Raw genomic sequence first — 23,038 nt, 5'->3', positions numbered from 1 at the left:
GGGCTCCTAACCATAGTTAATATTTATGAGGTACTTAACATGTGTCAGGCACTGCCCTTAGGGGTTTATACACACTATATGGTATCATGCATCCATTTAATTTTTTAACATTGCACTCAGAAACTCCAAGGCTCTAGTTATAGGGCTGGGGCCTGCTATGTAACTGAGGAGACCCCTTCTTCAATCCCTGATTGTTGCCATCATGCCAGAAAGATTTCCACATGTCACTCAGAGTAATAAGTATATGTTTATTAGAGGGAATAGGAAAGGGGAAAAGAGGACACTCTCAAGGGAGAGAGTGGGTTCTTTCAGAAGGAGAGGAAGTATGTCTCTCTTACCCTCCTTTAATGGGTGGGTGGGGAGGGGTCCCAGGGAAGTTTCCAGACAGTCCTGCTGAGGATCACATCTTGACTTTTGACTGACGGTAGGATGATATCAACCTTCCAAGCTAGTTGTACATGGTACCTCTAGATCACTTTGGTCCATGTTGACTTGTTCTAATTGAAACCTGTTCTTACAGATTTCGTGCTTAAGAGGAATTATCCTTATCATCCTGACTTCCAGATTCTAGTGTACACAACAGTCACAAAATCTCCCAATTCAGTATAATTGGTGCTCTTCATATCAGCATTTGGGGCCTGCATTTCTCCTGCAGATGACTGGTAGTTTGATGAGGAATGTAACAAATCCCATCAACCTAAGCCAGGCAGGGATGCAGGTAAATTGCTTCTTAAAAAGGAAAGAGAAGGTTAGTACAATGGGCCCAGTTTATAGAATTACTCCCTTAACCTCATGTTCCCACCACTCACTGTCCATTTCCTCTTACTCTGACATGACATTTAGGTCCTCAGTGATCTTTGTCCTTGCCTACCTCTCTGACCTCTCGGTTTCTTCGGAAAATTTCGATCATAAATCCCTCTTTTCAACTCAGTTTCAGTGCCCTCCTCCAAACTGCCTTTCTAAAGCAGTTCACTCCCTACTTCATTAGCCCCCACATCAAGACCGTGCCTTATATCATCTGTTACAATGTCCTTGGTTTTTATTTCTACTTATTGTATGTCTACATTTTTTTTTAAATTTTCATTTTGTTTATTATGTGATTATCATTACTCCCTGAGACTGGCAGAGTCCATGGCTGTCTTGTTCCCACTGCAGAGCACCAGAGAAAGTGCTCAATGATCATATGCAGGATTCTCACAACTCTAGATACCGGCCCACATTATTTCCCCTTGTTTTTCAAACAAGCACACCAAAACTTGGGTGATCCAAATTCACTTATTCTGTCACAGTGAACTAAGGACCGGAATCTTGACTCTTCAAGCCAGAGCTGGCCAACACCTACAACGACCCCCAGCTAGCATAAGAATCATGAAATTCCCTCCCATTTTTCAGGGACAGGGCAGCAGAGGAAACACAGCACTCTCGTAATCCACACAAAACTAACCCGCTGAGGCACGCCATTTCTCGACCAGCCCGGGACCCCTACCCGCTGGGTGACAAGCCTCCAGCCACGGAGCCCCCAGGGCTCCACTGTCGTGCGCAGGCGCGCTGCCCACTTCCGCCTGGGGCGGGGTCGGCGCGTCGGGGGCGGGGCCAGGCGGCGGCTGCGGCGTCAGCACTCGCAGCCTGCGCTCCTATGGAGCTGGGGGGTCGCCGGGGCCTGGCCTCGGCGACCCGGGAGCCCCCGCCCGAGCCGAGGACCGGGACAAAGGTGGGGCCTCCGGGCCCCGGCGACGTCCGAGCCCGCCGCTTCCTGCTCTGCCTCTACCTGGTGGGATTCCTGGTGAGTGCGAACCGGGCTGGGGGCCAGGTAGGCTTGGTCTGGGGCTTGGGACTCAGCGAGGCTATGTTTTGTTCAGGCTCCGGGGATTTGCAAAGCTCAGCCAGGGATGCGGTCCTGCCTTCGGCTTGTTCAGTTGCCTGCCTACCTCTCAAACCTCAATTGTCCCTGCCACTCGTCACTCACGTCCCTCTGCATCTGGCCACACAGCCTACTGTCCTCCCTGCTTTCAGTTGGACCCAGTCCTGGGCGCCCTTGACCTCCTCTGCCGTTTTAAGAGCCCCAGAACTAGCCTCAGGTGTGCCTTATTGATCTAGCCGCTCTCGAGGGTGACCCTGGGGGTTAAATACTCCGGCAGGTTCAAGTCTGAGAGCTACCTGGGGAAAGGCCAGGGGTAGGGAAAGTCTGTTGATGATCCCACCTGGACTGAATCAGGCTCATTTTCTTTCGGGCTCCCCGTTGACTTGATGTTTGAAAATGCAAATCACGTGAACCCTTACACGTCTTCCTTTGGACAAAACGTCTATGTATTGCACAACACAGGTTTCCTCTCATTATGATGTGTGTGTGCGCGCCTGCTCCCGCTCGCAGGTTGGGGCCAGAAATAGTCATTTCCCCAGTGGATTTGAAAACTTGGAGAACCTAGGATGTGGTAGGGTAAATCCATTAATTTAGTATTGTGGAATTTTTGAACATGTGCCATGTGGTAGGTGCCATGGAACTCCAGTATTGTAATATGGAGTTCCTGCCACCAAAGAACTTAAAAATCTTACCAATAAGCTTTCTTTGGTAGTGCCCAACCACTATAACTGCAGTGACCCTGATCCACTTCCTCACCCCCCAACCCCTTTCAAGTCTGACTTACTGTATACAAGGGAGATCTCTCAGTTTCCAGTCAATATTGCAGACCCTGTGCCTGTCCTGTCCTGTCCTGTCCTCAGGCTCCATGCCTTTGACATCAGAGCCTGGCACTCCTTCTGCCCCGCTCCCTTCTTCCTTTCATCTTTTTCTTGATTCAATCTTAAGATGCAGGTGTTTTTCCTAATTTCAGTCTAGATGCTCAGAATTCAAAACTAGTGAAGCCATCCACCCTCTGAGAAGTGATGTGGACTTCCAGCAACTATGGCCCTACTGGACCACTTTTGCCAAATGGAAAGAAAATTTGAGCCCTCCCTTGCAGAATCCAGATTTGTTTTTCAAAAGGTTTTGGAAACTAACATTACCTAGAATTCACAATAGTTATTTGAGCTTTACAGTACAACAAATCATTTCAAAGATCATTCATGCTGCTCAGCCTTCCAATATGGATTGCTATATTCACAGCCTCTCATATATTTTCCATATTATTTGTGATGGTGAGTATAATCTAGAAAGCATGATGTAAAATTTTGTGATTTTAATGATGTTTTGAAAAAAAAATCAATAGATGCCTAATATCTTCAGGGGAAAATGCAAGATTTCCTGAAAACCAAGAGTAGAGAGAGTTTTTTTTTTCTCTTTTTGGTGGAAAATGTTGTAAACAATTAAAATATATGCAGCTTTGTCTATCTTTGAAGGCTCTAATGCTCCTTTGCTAGGTACATTAAGGAATAATCCTATACAAATTATTATTCTTGGTATGTTTAGATATGTAAGGATGCCTAAGACTCCTGGAAAAAAAAAAATGGTTTCTGATTGGAGACAAAGGGAACAAGATTAGAAATATATGTCAGAATGTTCTATTTTAGCTCTTACCTGTACTTTCATGTTTTAACTTATTTTAAAAAGAAAACTAAGATGACCTGATAGGCCTTGTTGGTTAGGAATCTAAGATGTTAAGATATATGATTTTAATCCTGTCTTTCCTCCAGAACCCTGGTGAGATATCTACTGTTTCATTAGCTTTTAGCAAGTGGGAATTCACTTTTGATGTGGTAGTCCACCAACAAAGAAATAGGAAGGAGTTCCTACCTTGAAAAAGGTGCCAAATTTTTTTAATGTATTCATCAGTTTTCATTGAGAGATATTCATGTTCAGTGAAAGGCTTAGGTGACCCCATCTGACCTGACTTTCTTATAAACGATTACAAGCATATGATCAGTTGCCAAATGCAATGTACCTTCAAAGATGGTGGTTTGGGAAGCTATGGATTCAGAAGAAGAGAGGACTTGTCTTCTATAGTAAGGGAGATAACAGATTTAGAATAGGATTTCCTGAAAGAGCCAGCAGCCAGGCTCCTTGGGAAAAGATAGCCTTTTTCAGACTCACATAGTACTAAAACAATACTAAGCATCAGCTATTGCTTCTGAATCTGTATTTTCATATTTACCTTCCATTGATATTGGCCTATGACATAAATATTTCTCTCCCATCTTTAACCATTTGAATATTAAATGACACAATACTGGGACACTTTCTGGGAAAAAAAAAATCTTATTGGGCAATTGAGTATCTTTTTCTGAAAGATCCAGAATGCTCAGTAGCTGGTTGATCCAGCATGATAGAAAGAGATAGAAATATCAGAAAACTGATGAGACAGAACTGATAGAAAAGCCCCAAAGAAATTGATGCAGCCTTTAAAAGAAAGTTTAAGTAATCATAAAATTGACTTGATAAGCCATAGTTTTGGAAGTATACATTTATGAGCTAAGAATACTAGTTATTTGGTATATGGCTATCTAAAGATGTAACCATGAAATAGAACCTTGAAGTATATATGGACATTCATATGTGAATGCACAGCTACCAGAAGCTCCAATATTAGCTCTGGGCCTAAACAAAATATTTTTGTGTGTATGCATATTCTTTCAATTTAACCAGGTTTGTAGAAAAGGGAATTCAGGCTTTATAAAAAGTATGATGTATGCATTGTTATTCTTCCCCTAAGCCAGTTGTAGAAGGTAACCAAATGAAATGAGAGCAAAACTTAAAGGAAAATTAAATCTTCCTAGTAACTCCAAATGCCCAGCAAGGACATACTTGTCCTCAGAACTCAAGAAAGGACATGGATTTGGACCTCTCTTGTGTGTCAGACCTTCTTCAGCCATTGTGCCACTTAATACTCATGGTGGTTTTACCAGACAGGCATTAGATCCATTCTTCACAGAAGAGAGCACTGGAGTGTGGTAGCAGTAAGTAGCGTTTCTAGGGCACAGGTTCACGGAGGGCCCCAGCTGGAATTGAAAGCTGACTCTCCGACCCATCCACCCATGCACTTTTTGTGACTTGACTGCAAAACATCACCCTTCCCACTATGCTTCTCTCTCCTTCCTGCTATCCTGAGAATTTCTTTTCACGAGTTACCTTATGAAGATAAACTGCAGGTTCTAGCATATTTGCTGCTTTTTCTACCTGCACAAGTACATTCTTATTTTTAATCAAGCGCTGCTTCACCAATAAATACGAAGCATCCCTCCCTCCTTTCCTTCATCTTCCATAGAACATTGTGGGTTTTTCATTTGCTTGTTGTTTTTGTTTTATTTGAGAAAATTCTGTTACACATCCTCCTTGAATGTTAAGGGTCAACTACAAACAAGGTGAAGTTAAAAATCAATCCTAGGTCAGGGTAACCCAGGTCTTTATACCTGACAGCTGTTATAACACGTTTTATTAGGATTTCTTCCTAACTTCAGCTGATTAATATGGCATACTGTGGAAGCTTTGATTTCTTGAATGCTTAGAAGTTTAGATGTTAGTTTTATTTTTAAAATCTGTTTATAATTTAGGATCAACACTTAAAAAACTGGTAGATTTCAATACTGACTTCAATCTGTTTCTTTCTTAGGATTTATTTGGTGTCAGCATGGTTGTTCCTTTATTGAGCCTTCATGTCAAGTCCCTTGGAGCAAGTCCTGCGGTAGCTGGGATAGTAGGTGGGTGGTTACTGGTGCTCATTTACAGAGCACTGGATTTGAAATCCTCTGAACTTAGTACCTGAAAACATCTCAGTCTTACAGCCAGATAGAATCCAAACAAGGTAAATGAGAAATGAGAGAAAATGAATTTTCTGAATATTTAAACTATAATTCTGAAGCAAACATAATTCATCTTTTCCTGGAGTACCCATTTTTAGAATGACTTTGAAGTTGGAGTGCTGACCCCATATCCCATACCACCACTGGTGCAACCAGCATACTGGTATAACCTGTCTAGGGATCTGTCTCTGTTAAAGGATAGAGATGAACTCTTGCCTAGAGGAGCCTATAATCTCATTTGAGAGATCAGAGAGAGTCTACAGAAGTCACATCTGTGGGGATGGGCTTGGGTGAGCCTTGGTAAATCAGTTGCAACCTCTCTGCAGTACCACCAGTACTTCTTAGATGGGGTTTCTCTGCCTGTGCAATGTAAAAATTCTATCCAGAAGTGATTGATTAATGAAAGAGGCAGAACTTAGCAGGGTTTAGGACTATGCTGATGAACAAAAAAATCCTTAAGACCAACAGCACTTAAGCATTCACAAGCTAGAAGAGCAAATGTTGTGAGAGAGTTTTGTAAATAACCTTTATTAAAATCCTGATCCATACCATGATTGGTATTTTCTTTGAGAAACACACTTTGAATTATATTGGACCACCTAGACTTATGAAGATTTTTAGGAAAAGCAGAAGGAACAAGTAACATGATAATGGAGTTTAAAACAAAACCCCCCCAAAAAAAGAACCTCTGTACGTCTCACATACAGACGTACTGTCTTTCAGGGTTTTTGAAGTCAGCCCCTGTCTATATTCTCTCTTCTGCTTTTCTCAATTTTATCCTAAAAGCCTTATACTAAAACTAATGTCATTGTCTTTTTCCAACTAAGAAAACTATATGGGGCAATCTCCTTTACTAAAAACAGTCCTTATGCTTTTCTGTTCATTTCTCTGAAATTGTTACTCCATTAAATTATTTCTGGGCCAGATCTAGGGAATTTTGCTTATGTTCTTATTTGTTTTTTGTTTTGTAGGTTCCTCCTATGGCATTTTGCAACTCTTTTCTAGCACATTGGTGGTAAGTTATCTTCCAACTGGCAGCTCATCTCAAGATCATAGTTGTACGCTTCTAAGGGTCATCCATCTTAGATTGAGTGCTTAAGGTTTACAAAAGTAGGTTTGCAGATGGTTGCAATTTGCGGTGTTGTTAGATCAAGTAGGATCCGTTCGTTATGCATTCTTTTTATTTGGCCTGTGAGAAGGCGCAGAACTAAAGGGCTCAGGTGGCTTGTTGTGGGAGACACACTGGGTCAGTGGTAGATCTGGGATGAGATTGTAATCTGCTTTTTCTATAATTCCCTGCTACATTTTTACTGAAAAAAAATGTAAACAAAAGTATTGTCAATTTTTATTGTTACGTTTAATCTGTTTGGATTTCTAGGATTCTGTTTGGGGCTGTTTAAGTTGAACTAAGAGTCTTATTATTACAAGACTTAAGTGAATAGACAGAAGCCATTTGGAGTGGTTGGTTGGTTTTAATCTGCCCACGTGTGTGGAATGATCCAGAGGCAATCCTGTCACTCTGCTTTTGACCAGTCAATAATTTGAAATTCAGAGACTTCCCCTTCTCTCTCCCTGGTAGATTCTACTGTGGCCACTCTGATCTTGGGACCTCATGGTCCAGTGATCCATAGAATGATCAGTTTAGTCTCATGGATTGATCATCAGTGACTGGTCTGAATAGCTGGCCTGATGTTCACATGTTTAGAGGAAAGATAAAGATATTCTGCATTTATGTATCCCAGTAGTTGTTTCCTTGAGTTTTTAATATACATACGTTTATATACATATATATATATGTATATGTATATATATATGTATTTTTTTAAAAAAAATTCAGTTGGATTCCATGATGAAATTTTAAATAACAGCTACTCCCTTATTGATCTTTGCTTTTGATGGAAATTTTTTCTTCATTTAACTGTGTAACAATCGTAGTTTTATTATCATTTAAATTTTTTAACAACCCAGCAAAGTAGTTGGTATCTTCATTTTATATTGAAAATTAAGACTCATTAGAATTTAAATAATTTGAATCATCCACCAGACTCAAGGCTCCTAACGTCCTGATGTCACCTGCCATTGCCTTAGTGATATAGAAATAGATGACTGAAATTAGGCAGGCACTTACTTATCAGTCAGAATGTCACCTTTCATACTCTTGTGACAGTGGAATTTGGGCTATATCTTAGTAAACACCTCCCAAAGTTTTGGTTATGTGTGTCTATTCCAGCATGAGGCCAAGGTGCATGTCTCTCACCTCTGTCCTGGTGCACTCTGACTCCCTGGAGATAAAGACTGGTTGTAATTGTTTGACTTTTGTCTCTAGCACTTATTGGAGGACTTGACACATGCTTAGCATTTTGTGAATGTGAGTTTTTACTGCTAACTATGACCCTGCCCAAGGTCAATTCAAGTCGATTGTTTTACAAAGCACTTACACATATAGCTACAAAGCACTCTTCACATATAGCTAGAATTTAATGAAAACTTTTCTTAAAAATTTGTCAGAGAAACACCTAATTAAAATTTCTTTTTTAACCAATACTTTTATAGTACATATTTTATGACTAGCATTTATTAAATTTTATATATACGTAATTGTATATGTGTTATATATAAATGTATCAAGTCCTGTTCTGAGAACATTGTTTAATGTTCATAATAACCAACTTGGAGGGTCATTGTTGGTCTTTAGTGATCATTTTTTATTAAGCACATAGTGTGGAGAGGGGAAAATTATCTGAGGTAGAATTTATTCCTTTTTTTATAAATGAAGAAATTTATTCTTAGAGAAAGTAATTAATATGTCCAAAATTCAGAATTGAACCCAGATAACTTGGTCCTGCGGCCCATCACCAGGTTATACCAGTGCAATGTTAGCTGCAAGGATGCCAGAGAACCTGAATCAAAAGTTCAGATTTCTCCTGAATTCAGGAAGCCAATGATCCACAATCAGAAGGGACGGGGAAATTTCTAAATCCATTGAAATGTATGTTGGGGTGAAGATTGATGGCACTTGTAAAAGGATGGCATATTTGGAGGATCTGCCCTCAGAATGTTTCATAGAGAAATTTTAGGACAGGTTATATACTTGTGCAGTGAGATCTTTTAGATCCTTAAAGATAAGCACATAAATAAAAATGGGGAAAGGGAATCAGCAGTTGTGGCTGGCTTCTGGCCAAGAGAGGCAAGCTGAGGTCCTGTGTTTATCAGAGGGGGCTGATGCAGTCTCATTCACCTCCTAGGCAGGACTGATGAAGACCTGTGTATTGCTCAAGACGCAAGGCTCATCCGGGGAGCTTCACAGGCCCAGCAATCCAGTCCTTGACCCATCTCAGATGATGCTCCATTGCTATCACAGTATTTGGCAAATTTTATTTTAAGGCAGTTTTCCTTCAAACAGAACTTCACCCCGAACCTTGGTGTATAAAATGGGTCAGTGCAGTGGTTTACGGGGTGTTATTTGTCAGGCTATGTCTGTCTGCTAGTAGCAGAGCACTTTCCACGGTGTGAAGACAAAAAGTGAAGCTCAGTGCCCCAATCTGAGCATCCAGTTCAAAGGCCCAGACCCCCGCTATCATCCTCTTCTACCATCGTTGAGTGGCTGCTCAGCCTCCCTCATGGTGGAAAGTGTCTGAGCAGGAAGAAGGGAATGAGGAAAGAACAAAAGGCCAACTAGCCACCTCTGAAGAACTTTCTCAGAGCCTTGCCTGGAAACATCCAGTTGCATCTTCATAAGCCAGGGCTGTCTGCTTGCAAGTGAGGGTTGTTCTTTTAGCTGGGTGTGTTGCTGAGGAACAGAGACTATTCAAGTAAAGATGAGCTAGAAAGGTGGCCTGGAGCCCCACTTACCTTGCTGCTCTCTTTCCACCTATGATCCGCCCCAGGGAGCAGCAGGACTTGAGGCAGCCTCTCTGTGCCTGTGCCTGTTTCTTTCTTGCTGGCCTCCGCTTGCTTAGTACCTCCTTGTCTGCCTCTCAGCTCCTGTTCCCCATGGGCTCTGCTTTCCTCCCGCAGAGGCACTGGGAGGTCCAGCTGGTTACCACCAGCCTTCTAGTTCCCTACTGGGCAGGCCTCCTCCTGGTCCTCCCTGTGGTCTCAGCAAGTGTCCTTACATAAAGAATGGCACAATGGGGAGCCCGTACCTGGCAGGACTCTGAGGTGGATGTGAGATGCAAACACACTCAGTGCTAGGTTCTCAGGAGAAAATGCAGATGGTACCCATACACAGTTCATCTCATCTCCAGGAAAAAGGTAAAATAAAAGGGAAAAGATGCCACTTAACAAATTTGCAAATTTTTTTCATTGACAGTATACAATGTTGGAACATGGGGAATAGAGACACGCAAACCAATGTGGGATATTGATCTTTCAAGGAAGTAATTTGTCAGTGTATGTCAGATACCTGAAAATATGCCTATCTTTTAACCTAACAATTCCAGTGCTGGAACTTATTCTAAGAACATTTTCAGGGATGTTTGCTATGAGGTGCCTCTTGTAGCATTATTTATTTTGCTGACAAATTGAAAAGAACCAAAAGTCTAACAAAGAGTAGATTAGTTAAGTAAACATAGGTACATAGTGGGATGTGGAATATGATTAAAAATGAGAACATGTAGTCCCAGTGACTTGGAAGGCTGAGGGGGGGAGGTTCACAAATTTAAGGCCAGCTTTAAAGACTTAAGAGGCCCTAAGCAACTTAATAAGACACTGTCTCAAAATTTAGAACAATAAAAATAAAAAGGGCTGGAGATATAGCTCATTGATAAAGAGCCCCTGGGTTCAATTCCCAATTTCCACCCCTTCAGATGGTGACAGTGGCAGATTTTTAATGCCATGCAATGATGTCCAAATAACAAAAAAAGTAAGTTACAAAATAGAGTTCTACAGACCATTTTCGTAAAAGAAATATACCATACATAGATTTGGGATCATGTAGATTTCTGTTCTTCATTTTGTTTTTCAGTATATTGTAAATTTTTAGACGATGGACAACTATCTCTGAGGAGTTTAATTGCATATTTTAAAAATGTGGCTTTGTAAATGATGTTTCACCCTTTCTTCAGATAATTCTCAGTTATCAGATCATCAGGCTTCAATTTTTAGATAAAGAAAAGTATATTTCTTTACTTTTTAGCTCAGTGATAAAGAGTCCCTGGGTTTGATTCCCAATATCCATCCCTTGTGGATATATAAAAATATATCCTATAAAATCCACAAGGATAGATAGATATATATTATATTTTTCCACTACCCTCATGGGAGGGCCAGAGGAAATAACTTAACCTGGCCAATTGCGTAGCAGACCTGAACATCTGAGGCCCTCAAACCAGGGTCACGCTGTCCTGGGCATTGTCACAGTGGTGATCGTTACTGTGGGTCTTTTCTTGCTTTCCTCAGGGTTGCTGGAGTGATGTGGTGGGAAGACGGTCCTCCTTGCTGGTGTGCATTCTGCTCAGCGCCCTGGGTTATCTCCTCCTTGGGATGGCCACCAATGTCTTCCTGTTTGCCCTGGCTAGGGTCCCTGTAGGTAAGTGCTGGGCCATGAGTGTGTCTTCATTCAGAATAAATCTCTGTACATAAAGCCTGTCACTTTGATTAGAGCTCACCTAAAGAAAGGGCCTTGATAACAGCAATGATAATAATAACCCTATCACTCGCAGCTGCTGATTATTGAGTACTTAGCTTCAATCTTGTGACAGATCCCAGAGCCCCTCAGAGTCTGTGAACCACTGTGCTACTACACCTGACCTGCCCGCTTCCTGGGGTCTTCTCAACAGTCAGTAAGAATGTGCAAAATGTCTTTGGCCAGTGCTTTGATGACTTCCTCTCTCAGTGAGCTTCTAGTTTTATAATTGGGTTTTCTGACTTCAAATGGAGTCAGGAAATTTACCTCAGTCTGTTTCCTGCAGACTCCTGGAAATCTGGAGGTTGTTGGGGAATAAGGCTATGATTGTGATGTAACAGCTCATGGGTTGTCTTTTTGTTTCTGGATTGGTCTTGACTATTTCTAACATTTTGAAATAGCTTTTAGTTTGTGCATTCGTTGAAATATTTTGTCTAAGAAACACCATCCATAAATGCAGCTGGTGTCTGGTGGGTGATAGTTACTATGGAAGTCCTTATTCTCTCCTGGAGCATCCAGAGACTGGAATTTCAGTGTTTATTTCATCCTGTACCTGTGAGAGCACTGACAGTCTTTGCTACTCTGGTCCCCAGGTCTTGATGACTGGAAGTCTGCCCATATTCAGTCAAACTGCTTTGTCTAAATTAACACCCCAAAGGAGCAGAGCATCAGATGAGGCATTAAACATTTAGCTTATGATCATCTCACTTGGAATTTTCACACCATTTCTGGAACACACATCTTTAGTCTAAAAGTCTATTGAGTTCACACTCTAAAATTCACAGTTTTTTCATTTACTGTAAAAAAGTGCTTGAGGTTTCAGCTCAAACATGGTGAACAATCCTAACAAACCCCTCCCAGCACACACAAACTTCCACTGATGGCTTGTCCATGTGCATCTGGCGCTGATGTACTGTGTACTTGAAGTGCTGGCCGTGTGGCTTCTCACAGCATGCTCCCTTTGCCCACTCACTGGTACGAGCTGCTCATAGCTAAAGAAGCTGAGGAGGAAGTTGGAGGAGAACCGGGATTTGTTACAAAATGGGTAGAGATTTATAAGGAAGATTAAAATGTTTTTTCCTTTAGCATGAAATGAACCTGGTTAAGTGTTGATAGCTCTATTATATGGACATCACGATCTTTGCAAACAAGTAAAGCTATACATAAAGATTTCTTCTTAAGGGCCCATGTGACTGCCACACCGTTTGGTGATCATGGATGGGAGGGAGCCCTGGAGGGTTTCACCAGGGTACTACTATGTCGTCTGTTGAGGATTTGTATCCTAATAGTGAGTCACTGACTTTGAATGTGCCTGAAATGGATACCTGGTTTTCCCCTCTCAGCCTGTAAAAGACTAGAGAACCTTCCTTGGGGTTGTTCTGTAGTACTCTTCCCTCCTATGTGTAAAGTGAACCTGACATTGATATAATTTTTTTTTTAAATCACAGAATTCTTATAAAACCTCTTGGGAATCATTTTCCATCCTAGCCCTTCCTTACATTTAAGAAAACAAGTGTAGAAAGACTTAACCTGCCCAATTTCTACAGGGGACTTATAAGTTTGTTTCCAGAAGACATTGAGTGTCCAGCAGATGCACTCTCTAATTCTGAGGCAGATCTGGGCCCAGATCCATTAGGCTGCCTGTGGGGAGTTCATCAGAAGCCATCATGTCACCTCACAGTTAGAAGCGATTCGGGCTGACCTGCTGGTAGCCATGCGTGATCCACAGACTGACAGCCACTGTATGTCCACGAGTGTGTGTGTGTTCAACACGTGGGGGTGTCTGAGGACATAGAGTCAAATACATCCTCAGAACTGTGCAGGTACAGAATCAACTCACGGCTCTCAGGTAGTTTGGTCAACAAATCCATGACTCTAGCTAGTGGAAATCAGCTGGAATTGGGTGGATGAACGTGCACCATTTTTCTGCTTCTGCCCTGTCCTCTTCCCTGCTCTGCTCCTGCCCATGGCCCTTTACACCTTCCAGTGTGTACTCTGTGTTCCCTCCAGTGGAAACCAAGGCTCCGGAACTGTAAGAATAGCTTTTATATTTTTTCTCCTGGCTTTGGTCCATGGCTTTATCCTCAGGGTCAGGATCAGTGCTGGACATATAGTAGGCTTGCAGTAATATTTATTCAGTAAGTACATGAATAAAGAACCATAGCTTTACATGAAAGCCGCCATATGGATATGCAGATGGATAACATAGAACTAGAAAAGCTGGGATGTCATGACAGGAGTCAGGGAAGCTGAGGGCTCAGGGGCTTGCTGCCAGACATGGTGACCTACCATGGTCATGACGCCAACCCAGCAGTACAGTTATTGTGGGCTGGGACCTGTAGATCTTATAGATTCAAAGCAAGTAGAGGTCAGGACTCCATCTGGGACAGAAATGAAGTGCAGGACCACAAGGGAGATCCCTTGGGTCTGGAAGAAGTTACAGAGCATGTTTCTTGTCCTCTTGCAGGTATTTTTAAACACACCCTCTCCATCTCCAGGGCTCTGCTTTCTGATCTGGTTGCAGAGAAAGAACGGCCACTTGTACTGGGACAGTTCAATACAGCCTCCGGCGTGGGCTTCATCCTGGGCCCCATGGTCGGGGGATATCTCACGGAGTTAGATGGTGGATTCTATCTTACAGCCCTCATCTGTTTTTCTGTCTTCCTTCTCAATGCTGGTAAGTTGATGGCTAAGCACAAGATTATACTGATTACTCATGCGTATGGACTTTGCATGTCTACCTACTTTTATCTCCTAAAATTTGTTTTTGGTTGGAATAGGCAGACTTGTTTAAAAATTAAAGTCATTTTGAAGAACTTCCGAATCATTGTTTGTGATGGTTACACCAGTTTACATTCTCACCAGTAGTATGTACGACCCTTTTCTTCAAATCCTTGCTATCTTTTTTTTTTTTCTTTCTTTCTTTTTTTTTTTTTTTTTTTAAATAACCCTCTTAACAGAAATGAGGTAACCTTTTTTTGTGGTTTGGTTTTGCACTTCCCTGATCTTTAGTGATGTTGAACATATTTCATGTACCTATTGGCCATTCTTTATAAAGAAATATCTGTACAAGTTTTTTGCTTTTGCCCATTTTTTCAGCAGGTTTTTTGTTTGGTTTGTTTTGGTTTGGTGTTTGTTTTTGCTGTTGAGTTGTGGGAGCACTTTGCATGTTTTAGATATCACTCCTCTACTGGATATTGGATTTGCAAACCTCATGTCCATGCCATGGTCGTGCCTTTTTACTTTCTTGTCTATTTCCTTTGCCTGTGCAGAAGCTTTTGGGTTTGATATTGTCATAGCTCTCTATTTATTCTTTTGTTTCTTGTGCTTTTTGTGTCATATCCAAGAAATCTTACTAAGGCTGATTTTAAGAAGCTTTTTTCCTTCTTTTTCCTCACAGAGTTTTATAATTTCAGGATTATGTTGGTCTTGAATCTGTTTTGAGTTTATTTTTGTGTATAGTGTAAGGTAAGTGTTCAGTTTCATTCTTCTGTGTGATGCATACTCTCTTAGTTGTGGTTTAAATGAAAACATTTTTAAACTAATTTATTAAAAATTTAATAAGATTATGGTATTTTTTTAAAAAGGAAAGAGTACCCCATCCCTGCCTCAGTCCTTCCCCACTGTGGCTTTCTGTCCATCATGGTAGTGCGCTGCCTCACGCAGCCTGCATGGCTGCACCTCCTCTGAGCACTGGCCACTGTTCCTGGTCCTCCTCACGCTGACCAGGCTGGCTTTCAGGGAAGAGCACTATATGCTGGTGCCTGGCCCTACCTGCCATGTTCTTCCCATATATTACTGGCTTTCTCTTCCCACCATTATTCAGGTCTCAAACATTTGCTGCCTTAGGTCTTCCCAATCATTTTGCCTGAAAGAGCTCAGTTTTCTTTATAGCGCTTTCTTTGTAGCACTTCTCTTATTAAATTGTTCTGCTTGTGTTGTATTTGTTCTCCCTCCTCCCACCACCGCCCTCCCCCAAACACACACCTCTGGCTAACACACTGCACAAGGCCAGCTATTTTGTCAGATCTGCTTACTGCTGCTGCCCCACACAGGGTGGACCAGACGTATGGCAGATGTTCAGTAACATTTAATAAATCCAAAGCTAGACACAGACTGGGTGGTCCTTGGCTGCAGAGCTTGTGGCCTAAAGCATCTTTCACCATCTTTGCTAAAAGACTGGGCTGTAGCCAATCCTTGGATAAACAGCCACATAAACATTGTATTTACTCAGATTCTACTTTACTAGAACTTTCTGAATCTTCTCACTCAGGGCATGATGTTGAATGATAACCATGTTGGGTTAAACTATCAGATTCAGGAAGTAAAGTTCAGAAGTTAAATCTCTTAGTACTCATAGGAATCATGTATGGTTTTCTGCCAGGAACTTGACCTATGACCTCAGCCAGGGGGCAGGCCTGATTGGGTAAATTTGGATAAAATGACTTCAAATACACGATCAGTAGTGGGGCCAGTTTGTGAATGTGATATTATTCAAAGCCCAGAGTCAGCATATAAACAAAAAATGATTATGGAGTTCTAGTTTAGATTTTCCATTGATAGTGTTAATATTTTGTCCTAATTAAAGCCTGGGAATGGATATGGGTCAGTTAGGAATTCATTCAGTTGCAGGTGTTCCCAACCACTGTGGCTTAAAGCAATAGGGATTTACTTTTCCCACATTTAGCCTGGGCTGATGAAGGGTTCAGCAGAGGAGTGGGAGAAGGACTGGGCGAGACAGCAGATAGTCTCACAGAGGGCTCTGCCCATCCAGTGCAGTAAACATGATTCACTGCTGTTTTGTCATTCTAGTTTTGCAGTCTTTTCCTGCAATTATGATTTGTATATAAGGTGTCTTGCAATAAATAAATAAATAAATAAATAAAAGTTCATGTGTTAATGCAGGAATATTTAGAGGCAAAATGATTAGATTATGAAGGCTGTGCCCTAACAGGTAGATTAATCTATATGATGTGTGATAATTTGAGTGTCATACTGGGTGGAAACTGTAGGTAGAGTGTGGCAGGTCACTGGGGATGTGCCTGTGGGGGATATATCTTGTCCTGACACTTTGACCTCTTTTTGCTTCTGGGTGCCCATGAGCTGAGCAGCCTTCCTCTGCTGTGCTGTTGTACCATGATGTTCTGCCTCATCTCACCTCAGCACCAGAGCTACGGAGTGTTCCCATCATGGACTGAAACCTCTGAAACCATGAGCCCCAGATAACCTTTTTCTCCTCTAAAAATTTTGTCTGATATTTTGGTCACAACAATGAAAAGCTGGCTGACACACCTGCCCATGTGACTTTAGTTGTTTGGCTCAGCCCTTTTACTCTGCTTCTCACGTCCTGGCTCAGATCTGCCACTTTTCCCGAGAAACCCTTTCTTGTGTTTGTACCCCATGTCTTCTGTTCTGGTTAAGAACCCACACTCTGGCATCTGCACCCACTAGTCCTGATGGCAGGGGCAGGATTATCTTAATGGTGGTCAGAACTGCAGTGTGTTCTGTGAGAATGGCAGCCCTTGAGTTTTTGCAGGTGTGACCTATGATACCACACAGAGGCCCTGACTTGGGCTGTACTGCCAAGCTGTCTCCCTATACCTACGCCAAGACTGATTTGTCACTGTACACAGCAGACTGAGCCTCCCCGCAACATGACCTTTACATTTCAATCTAATTGCTTGTTTACTTGTGTGAACTGTTTTGGAGGCTTCAGTTCTTTGAGGACAGGGATTTTATATTCTGCATCCAGCTATGTTAATATATTAACAAGCACAGGGCTTAGCACTTAAGAAGCACTCCGTAAGTATTGCATGTTCAGATGGATGGATAAAGTGGATGGATGACAGATATGTGGGCATGTGGCTACATGATAGACAGGGATTCAGAAAGGTTTTTTTAAATTAGTTTATTTATTTTAATTAGGTATACATGATGGCAGAATGCATTTTGATTCACTGTACATTGCAGCACAACTTTTCATTTCTCTGGTCACACCATACACGAAGTCTCACATGTCCACCTCATTCCACCATCTTTTCTGCCCCCATGCCCCTCTGCACCCCTCCCACCCTTAGTTAAGAAAGTTAAGAGTTTAAATATAAATTTAAATTTGTGAGTTTAGATATTAAATGATGCAATATTTGAGCTTGGGAGAAAGTGGATGTTTCATGGTATAGCTTTGGTGGGGTTTGTGGAAGGTGAGGAGCCTGTTTCTAGAATCCCCTCATCACAGGGGAGCTGTGAGAATGGTGGACAAACTGCAAGTGAAAGTGCAGATTCATAACCTATCACTATAATTGCTTATACCCCCAAGGAGAAAAAAAGTGGTAGTTTTGTAAGTATTCTTAGGAGGATTAAGATTAAATTTATGAACTTTGCTTCTCAACCACGCAGCCCCTGGCTCAGCAGCATGCCCTGAGGGTGAGGATTCACACAGCTGCAGTGGGGAAACGTGCAGTTGGGGAGGAGGGGAACTGGACAGTGTGTATTGTCTTGTTTCTGAAGCTGTTTGCCCAGGGGTGGGCCACGAAGTAGGCCACTGAGTAGGAACTCAGTGCTTTGGGTTTGTGCTAACAGGTCTTGTGCCCTTTGAACAGGTCTCGTTTGGCTGTTTCCTTGGAGTGAAGCAAAACTCAGTGGTACAAAGAATGGCCTGAGATTGGGCAGGAAGCCTGTGCTGCCGGGAGAGACAGACTATGAAGTGCCGGAAGCAGCCCCCACTCCTGGGGCCTCAGAGAGTAAAGAGACTGCTCGGTGGCCCTGGGAAGAAGTCACGTGGGCCTTGCGGGACATGAGGAGCCTGATATTCTCCGAAATGTGGGACATATTCCTCGTGCGCTTGTTGATGGCGGTGGCTGTCATGCTGTACTATAGCAACTTTGTCTTGGCCCTGGAGGAGCGCTTTGGGGTGCGGCCCAAGACCACGGGCTACCTCATCAGTTACAGCAGCGCCCTGGGGACACTGGCCGGCTTTGCCCTGGGGCCCATCCTGCGGCTGTACAAGCACAACTCCCATGCGGTGCTGCTGCACTCCAGCGCGCTCACCTGCACCCTGCTGCTGCTCTACTCCACCGCCCACACCATGGGTGTGGTCGTCCTCTCCTCCACGCTCCTGTCCTTCTCCACCAGCATCGGCAGGACATGCATCACAGACCTCCAGCTGACCATGGGCGGGGCCCAGGCCAGCGGCACCCTCATTGGCATGGGGCAGTCGGTGACAGCCGTGGGCCGCATCATCGCCCCTCTCCTCTCAGGGGTGGCCCAGGAGGTCAGCCCTTGTGGTCCCCCCATTCTGGGGGCAGCTTTAGCCTTGGTGGCTATTTTCATAATGTCACTAAACAAATCTCGTGCTGGAGGTGGTAGAAGTGGTAAATTAAAACGTGACTAGGGTGGATTTGGACAACACGAAGAAGCAAAGTGGGGTCTGTGAATCAGGGACAAAGGCCATAAAATAAGGGCTCTTCAGAGAGGGTGGCTGGTGTGGGAGTGAAGCTTATTTCCTGGTGGGTGGCTCTGGTTTTGTGCTCCCAGATGGGCCCCGGGCTGTGCAGCTGTGCCTGAGTCAAACAGAAGTCACAATGGAAGGCAGGAGAGTTAAGATTGGAGGGATCCTTTGCCTGGGGGCCCTATGCAGAGGTTACCTCTCCTCATCTGGGTCCATGAGGTTGAATTTCCCCTGAGCTAAAAACTACCAGCTCAAGAGAAGGAAATGATGGTAGAAGAACAGAACATAGTGAGTGATAAAGTGAGGAAACCACAGTCTTCTCCTCACTGAGCAGTGCAGCGACAGCCTACAGTCACATGCAGACCACCTGGAACACGGGCTTCCTGGTAAATTCCATAAGCTAAGGGGGAGCTTTGCTGCTGTCCAAATCCTAGAGGTTGAAGAAGCTGCTTTATTAAAACCAGCCTTTCACTTCCTCAGAGTTGATTAAAACCCAGATGCTGACCTTACCCCTGGACAGACTCTGTGGCTCTATGAGACTGAGAAATCTGCAGAGTCTTAAATGCCATTGGTGAGGTCTCATGCAGTTAGATGGAGGATCACACTGAGACATACTGCCTGAGACCCGGATGTTTTATCAATGGCTAATTAAGTTTCGACTGTTAAAACTAATCACCATGTGTTACACTCCTCCCACCTGACAGCAAGTGTACGCTATGATAGGAGGAACTGGTTCTTCAACCTGCTCCCTGTCTTCATTGGGACTAAATCCCCCTGGACTTCAGCCATGACAATCTGCTCCTAGAAGCCTGTGTCCCAGTCACATTATGTCATTCTGGTGCTGCTAGGCGGTGAGATCAAAGTACATGAATGCATTTTAAGATGAATGTCTCATGCAGAGTAAGGGCCAGGTGTCATGCCATATTGGAGGAACTTGATTCCATGGGGTTTGTATTAAAAATCATTTCCTGTATTTCAGTTCAGTTCTATTCCCAGGAAGAGCCTGTTGACCTACAGGGAAGTGTTCCGGTGTGTCTTTACCTGGGCCCTCTCTAAACTGCTATTAGTTAGCATCATTCAAGGGGTCAGGAAAGGGGCCCTGGGCAAGAACTGAGCACACTTGCAGGAAAGGCATGCGGTGGGCAGGCTACCCAGTGCAGTTACATTGGTTCCTAATAAAAATCACGTGGGGGGGCCCACTTTTCTTCATACTGCCAAAGTTCACATTCCTTTTAATCCTTTTAGATAGTCCGCTAGGATATTATTTTTAACTTAACAATATGTTAATACACTAATTTTTCATAACTTGAATATTTATTGATTGTAAACTGGAAAAATATTTTCCATAGTTTCAGAAATCTTGAATGGCGTGACCCTAAATATTTATAACAATTGAAAATATGTTTTAGTTTGAAGATTGTCCTTTCTCTTACCTGGCTTCAAGAAAAATAACTTTTCATTAGGTGTTAAAATGGTAACACAAGAGCTAAGTGCTTTTGAGACCAAAATATATATGAAATGTCCTTCCCCTTAAGGAGCATACTAAATGTCATGGAGATTAGACTAATGGGACAATAAATAATAAGGGTTTGTAATGAAGTGTAATTCACAAGGATTTCCTCCAAAAGACTAGCTTTTCTTCATTCTCAGAAATGTGAGTTTCTTAAAAGCTCTTAAATACAGCCATTTATTTTTTAATTATTTAAATTTTAGCACTTTATTTTGAAGTTGAACAAAACCTAAAACTTAATGAGGCTTTATAACTAATCAGATACATGAAAATATTGAAAACCAAAGATTGATCTTACTCTACAGAATAGAGAAATGTTATTCTCCGCTGGTGATTTGAGTTTTTGTTAAGCTCATTTTTTCCCCCCTAGAAAATATTTCCTCCCAGTTCCTCTTACATAGTCTAGCACCTTGTTGTTCAAAGTGTAGTCCGGAAATTGGCTGCCTCATCATCTCTGGGAGTTTATTAGACATGAAGATGCTTAGGTCCCAGCACAGACCTCCTAGGGACCATTTTGACAAGATACCTAGCTGATTTGTTTGCACAGTAAAATTTGAAAACCACTGGTGTAATGAATACTTTTTATATTGTTTACGGAATGTGAATCTCAGGGAAATTAAATCTGTTCAACTAACATTCATGTTGTTTAAATTTTCTTGGGTAACTTCCATAATCCTCTTTAAAATATCAGTTTGGGTCACAAGAAATTGTTTTTTTCTAAGTCGAAAATATTTTTCTGTGGTTCAACTTAATAATTTTCTATGGAATCATAGAGATATTGAACTTGCCTGGGTGTTTATGAAGGAAGCAGAGACCTTTCCAACGTTATGCTGCGGAGCATGGCTTGGAGCTTGGAGTTCCAGTAGACATGGCCTAGTGAGAGACAGGAAGCCGGGTGCTATAATCCCAGCATCTTGGGAGGCTGAGGCAGGAGGATCGTGAGTTCAAAGCTAGCCTTAGCAACTTTGTGAGGGAGGCCCTAAGCAACTCAGCAAGACCCTGTCTCTAAATAAAACACACACACACACACACACACACACACACACACACACACACACAAAAGCCTGGGGATGTGGCTCAGGGGTTACGCACACCTGGGTTCAAGCTCTGATTCAAGCCATGGTTAGAAAAGGAAAAGAAAAAAAGGAGCAGGGTGTTCTTGTTGCCTTGGGTGGCCTAGACAAGAAAGTGTGCAAGAGTCATGCCTGGAGCCCAAAGAAGGGGTTGAAACCGCTGGTTCTCTGGCCTGGCTGCATGCCCTAGACTGTGGGAACCAGATTCCTGGGCAGGAGGGCCCTCAGGGCCATTCCAGGTGGTGCTCTGATGCCGCCCAAGTGTCTGGTCTGGGCAGAGCCCTAGGCAAAGTTAAAGAGGCTGGTGGTTGAGTCTCCATTAACCTGCAGAGAACATGCGTGGGCATTTATAGGAACTTGTTCTCTGGAACACTGGAGATGTTTAAAAGACTGTCTGGCATCTTTTCCTGAGGACACTTTTATGAAAGATTTAGAAACTTACCAGGAGTGAGAGTCAGGCCAGGCTTGGGAATATTTCAGGAGTTTGGGCAGCTTCATTCAGAAAACAGCTGCTCATTTGGAAAACGCAGTAAAAACCTCATCAGGGCGATTCTTCACACCCAGTTCCTCCCAAGCTAACTTCAACATGCTTTTAAGAAGTTTTTGAAATGAGTGACTCCAAATCTATGATGATGCAACTCTTCTTAAAACAGGGTAATAAATTGAAAAATCTTTCAGTTAGGCCCAATTCTCTTTTCCTGAAGAACATGCCAGTTATATAATTTTGCCAATAAAATCCCTTTAAAATTGTAATTAAACACTATTGATCATAATAAATTGTATTTTTAGAAGTCATTGTTGTATCCTGATTATATTTTTATTTAAAATTCAGGGTCCCAAAGTGCTTGAAAAATCTAATCTCCAGTATGCTAAAACACAGCTTAACAGTAATAAGACTTGGGCTTTTACAACCCTATGGTAATATGAAATAATATATGTAATCTGAAATGTATACTGATGGCTATTAAGTAGGGTAATTTGAGGTAGCATTTGTTTCTAATGAAGCAGATATATAATGCATATTTTAAAACATTTTTTACTTTGGATCTCTGCTTTTACCCAAATAAATCTCTAAATTCACCACACATTTTATAGATAGCTTTCTATGAAAAAAATAATAAAACTGGCTTTCCTTGTTCAATATATTGTAAAAAATGGTTCTTATTCTTTGAAAAGACATACTTTGAAACAGTTCCTGTTTTTCCTTGAGGGGAGAAGATAATTACAGCTGTTATGGGGGAATGCTAATTAGTACTAATAACTTACAGAGCATAAAAGGGCACTGTAAGGATCTGGTTTGAACAAAGAATTATATTTTTGTCAATCTTGATTAACAGTATATTACATCTTGAGGAATAAAATCCTTTTTTGCAAAGCATACTCTGGAGGGAAAAATAGTTAAAATATTTATTAATGTTTGCAATTTACAACATAGATAGGATATACCCTTCCTTCAGGCTTATAAAAAAAATCACTTCAGGCCTTAACATTCATCTCAAGACCCCAGAAGATGCCTAAAACCATGGTTAGTACTGAACACTGTATGTCCTGTTTTTTTTTCCTAAACATATGTAAGTTTAATATTATTCCATCTAAACTAAGCACTTATCATGCATGGTAGCCATGACGGAGCTACATCAGCAAAAGTA

The 23,038-nt window shown here is 42.1% G+C and overlaps 1 protein-coding gene across 1 annotated transcript; it reads left to right on the top strand.

The window, feature by feature from the left end:
• The first annotated feature begins 1,600 nt into the window (after positions 1–1,600).
• Slc67a2 (solute carrier family 67 member 2) lies at positions 1,601–22,247 on the top strand. Its single transcript, XM_076832839.2, has 6 exons — positions 1,601–1,783; positions 5,544–5,631; positions 6,705–6,748; positions 11,134–11,263; positions 13,827–14,036; positions 17,959–22,247. Exons 1-6 carry the CDS (start codon positions 1,637–1,639, stop codon positions 18,747–18,749), a joined length of 1,410 nt encoding a protein of 469 aa, XP_076688954.1. The 5' UTR covers positions 1,601–1,636; the 3' UTR covers positions 18,750–22,247.
• The last annotated feature ends 791 nt before the right edge of the window (positions 22,248–23,038 follow it).

The sequence above is a fragment of the Callospermophilus lateralis genome, chromosome 14 (genome assembly GCF_048772815.1).
Source record: "Callospermophilus lateralis isolate mCalLat2 chromosome 14, mCalLat2.hap1, whole genome shotgun sequence".
Classification (NCBI taxonomy): domain Eukaryota; kingdom Metazoa; phylum Chordata; class Mammalia; order Rodentia; family Sciuridae; genus Callospermophilus; species Callospermophilus lateralis.
This window is presented reverse-complemented; position numbering and strand designations above follow the sequence as displayed.

Bases quoted from the DNA above. Each gene is read 5' to 3' on its own strand.
- Slc67a2 (XM_076832839.2), top strand. From the start codon at position 1,637: ATGGAGCTGGGGGGTCGCCGGGGCCTGGCCTCGGCGACCCGGGAGCCC. The intron at 6,749-11,133 runs GTAAGTTATCTT...TGCTTTCCTCAG, and splicing joins TCTTTTCTAGCACATTGGTG to GGTTGCTGGAGTGATGTGGT. The intron at 14,037-17,958 runs GTAAGTTGATGG...CCCTTTGAACAG, and splicing joins TGTCTTCCTTCTCAATGCTG to GTCTCGTTTGGCTGTTTCCT.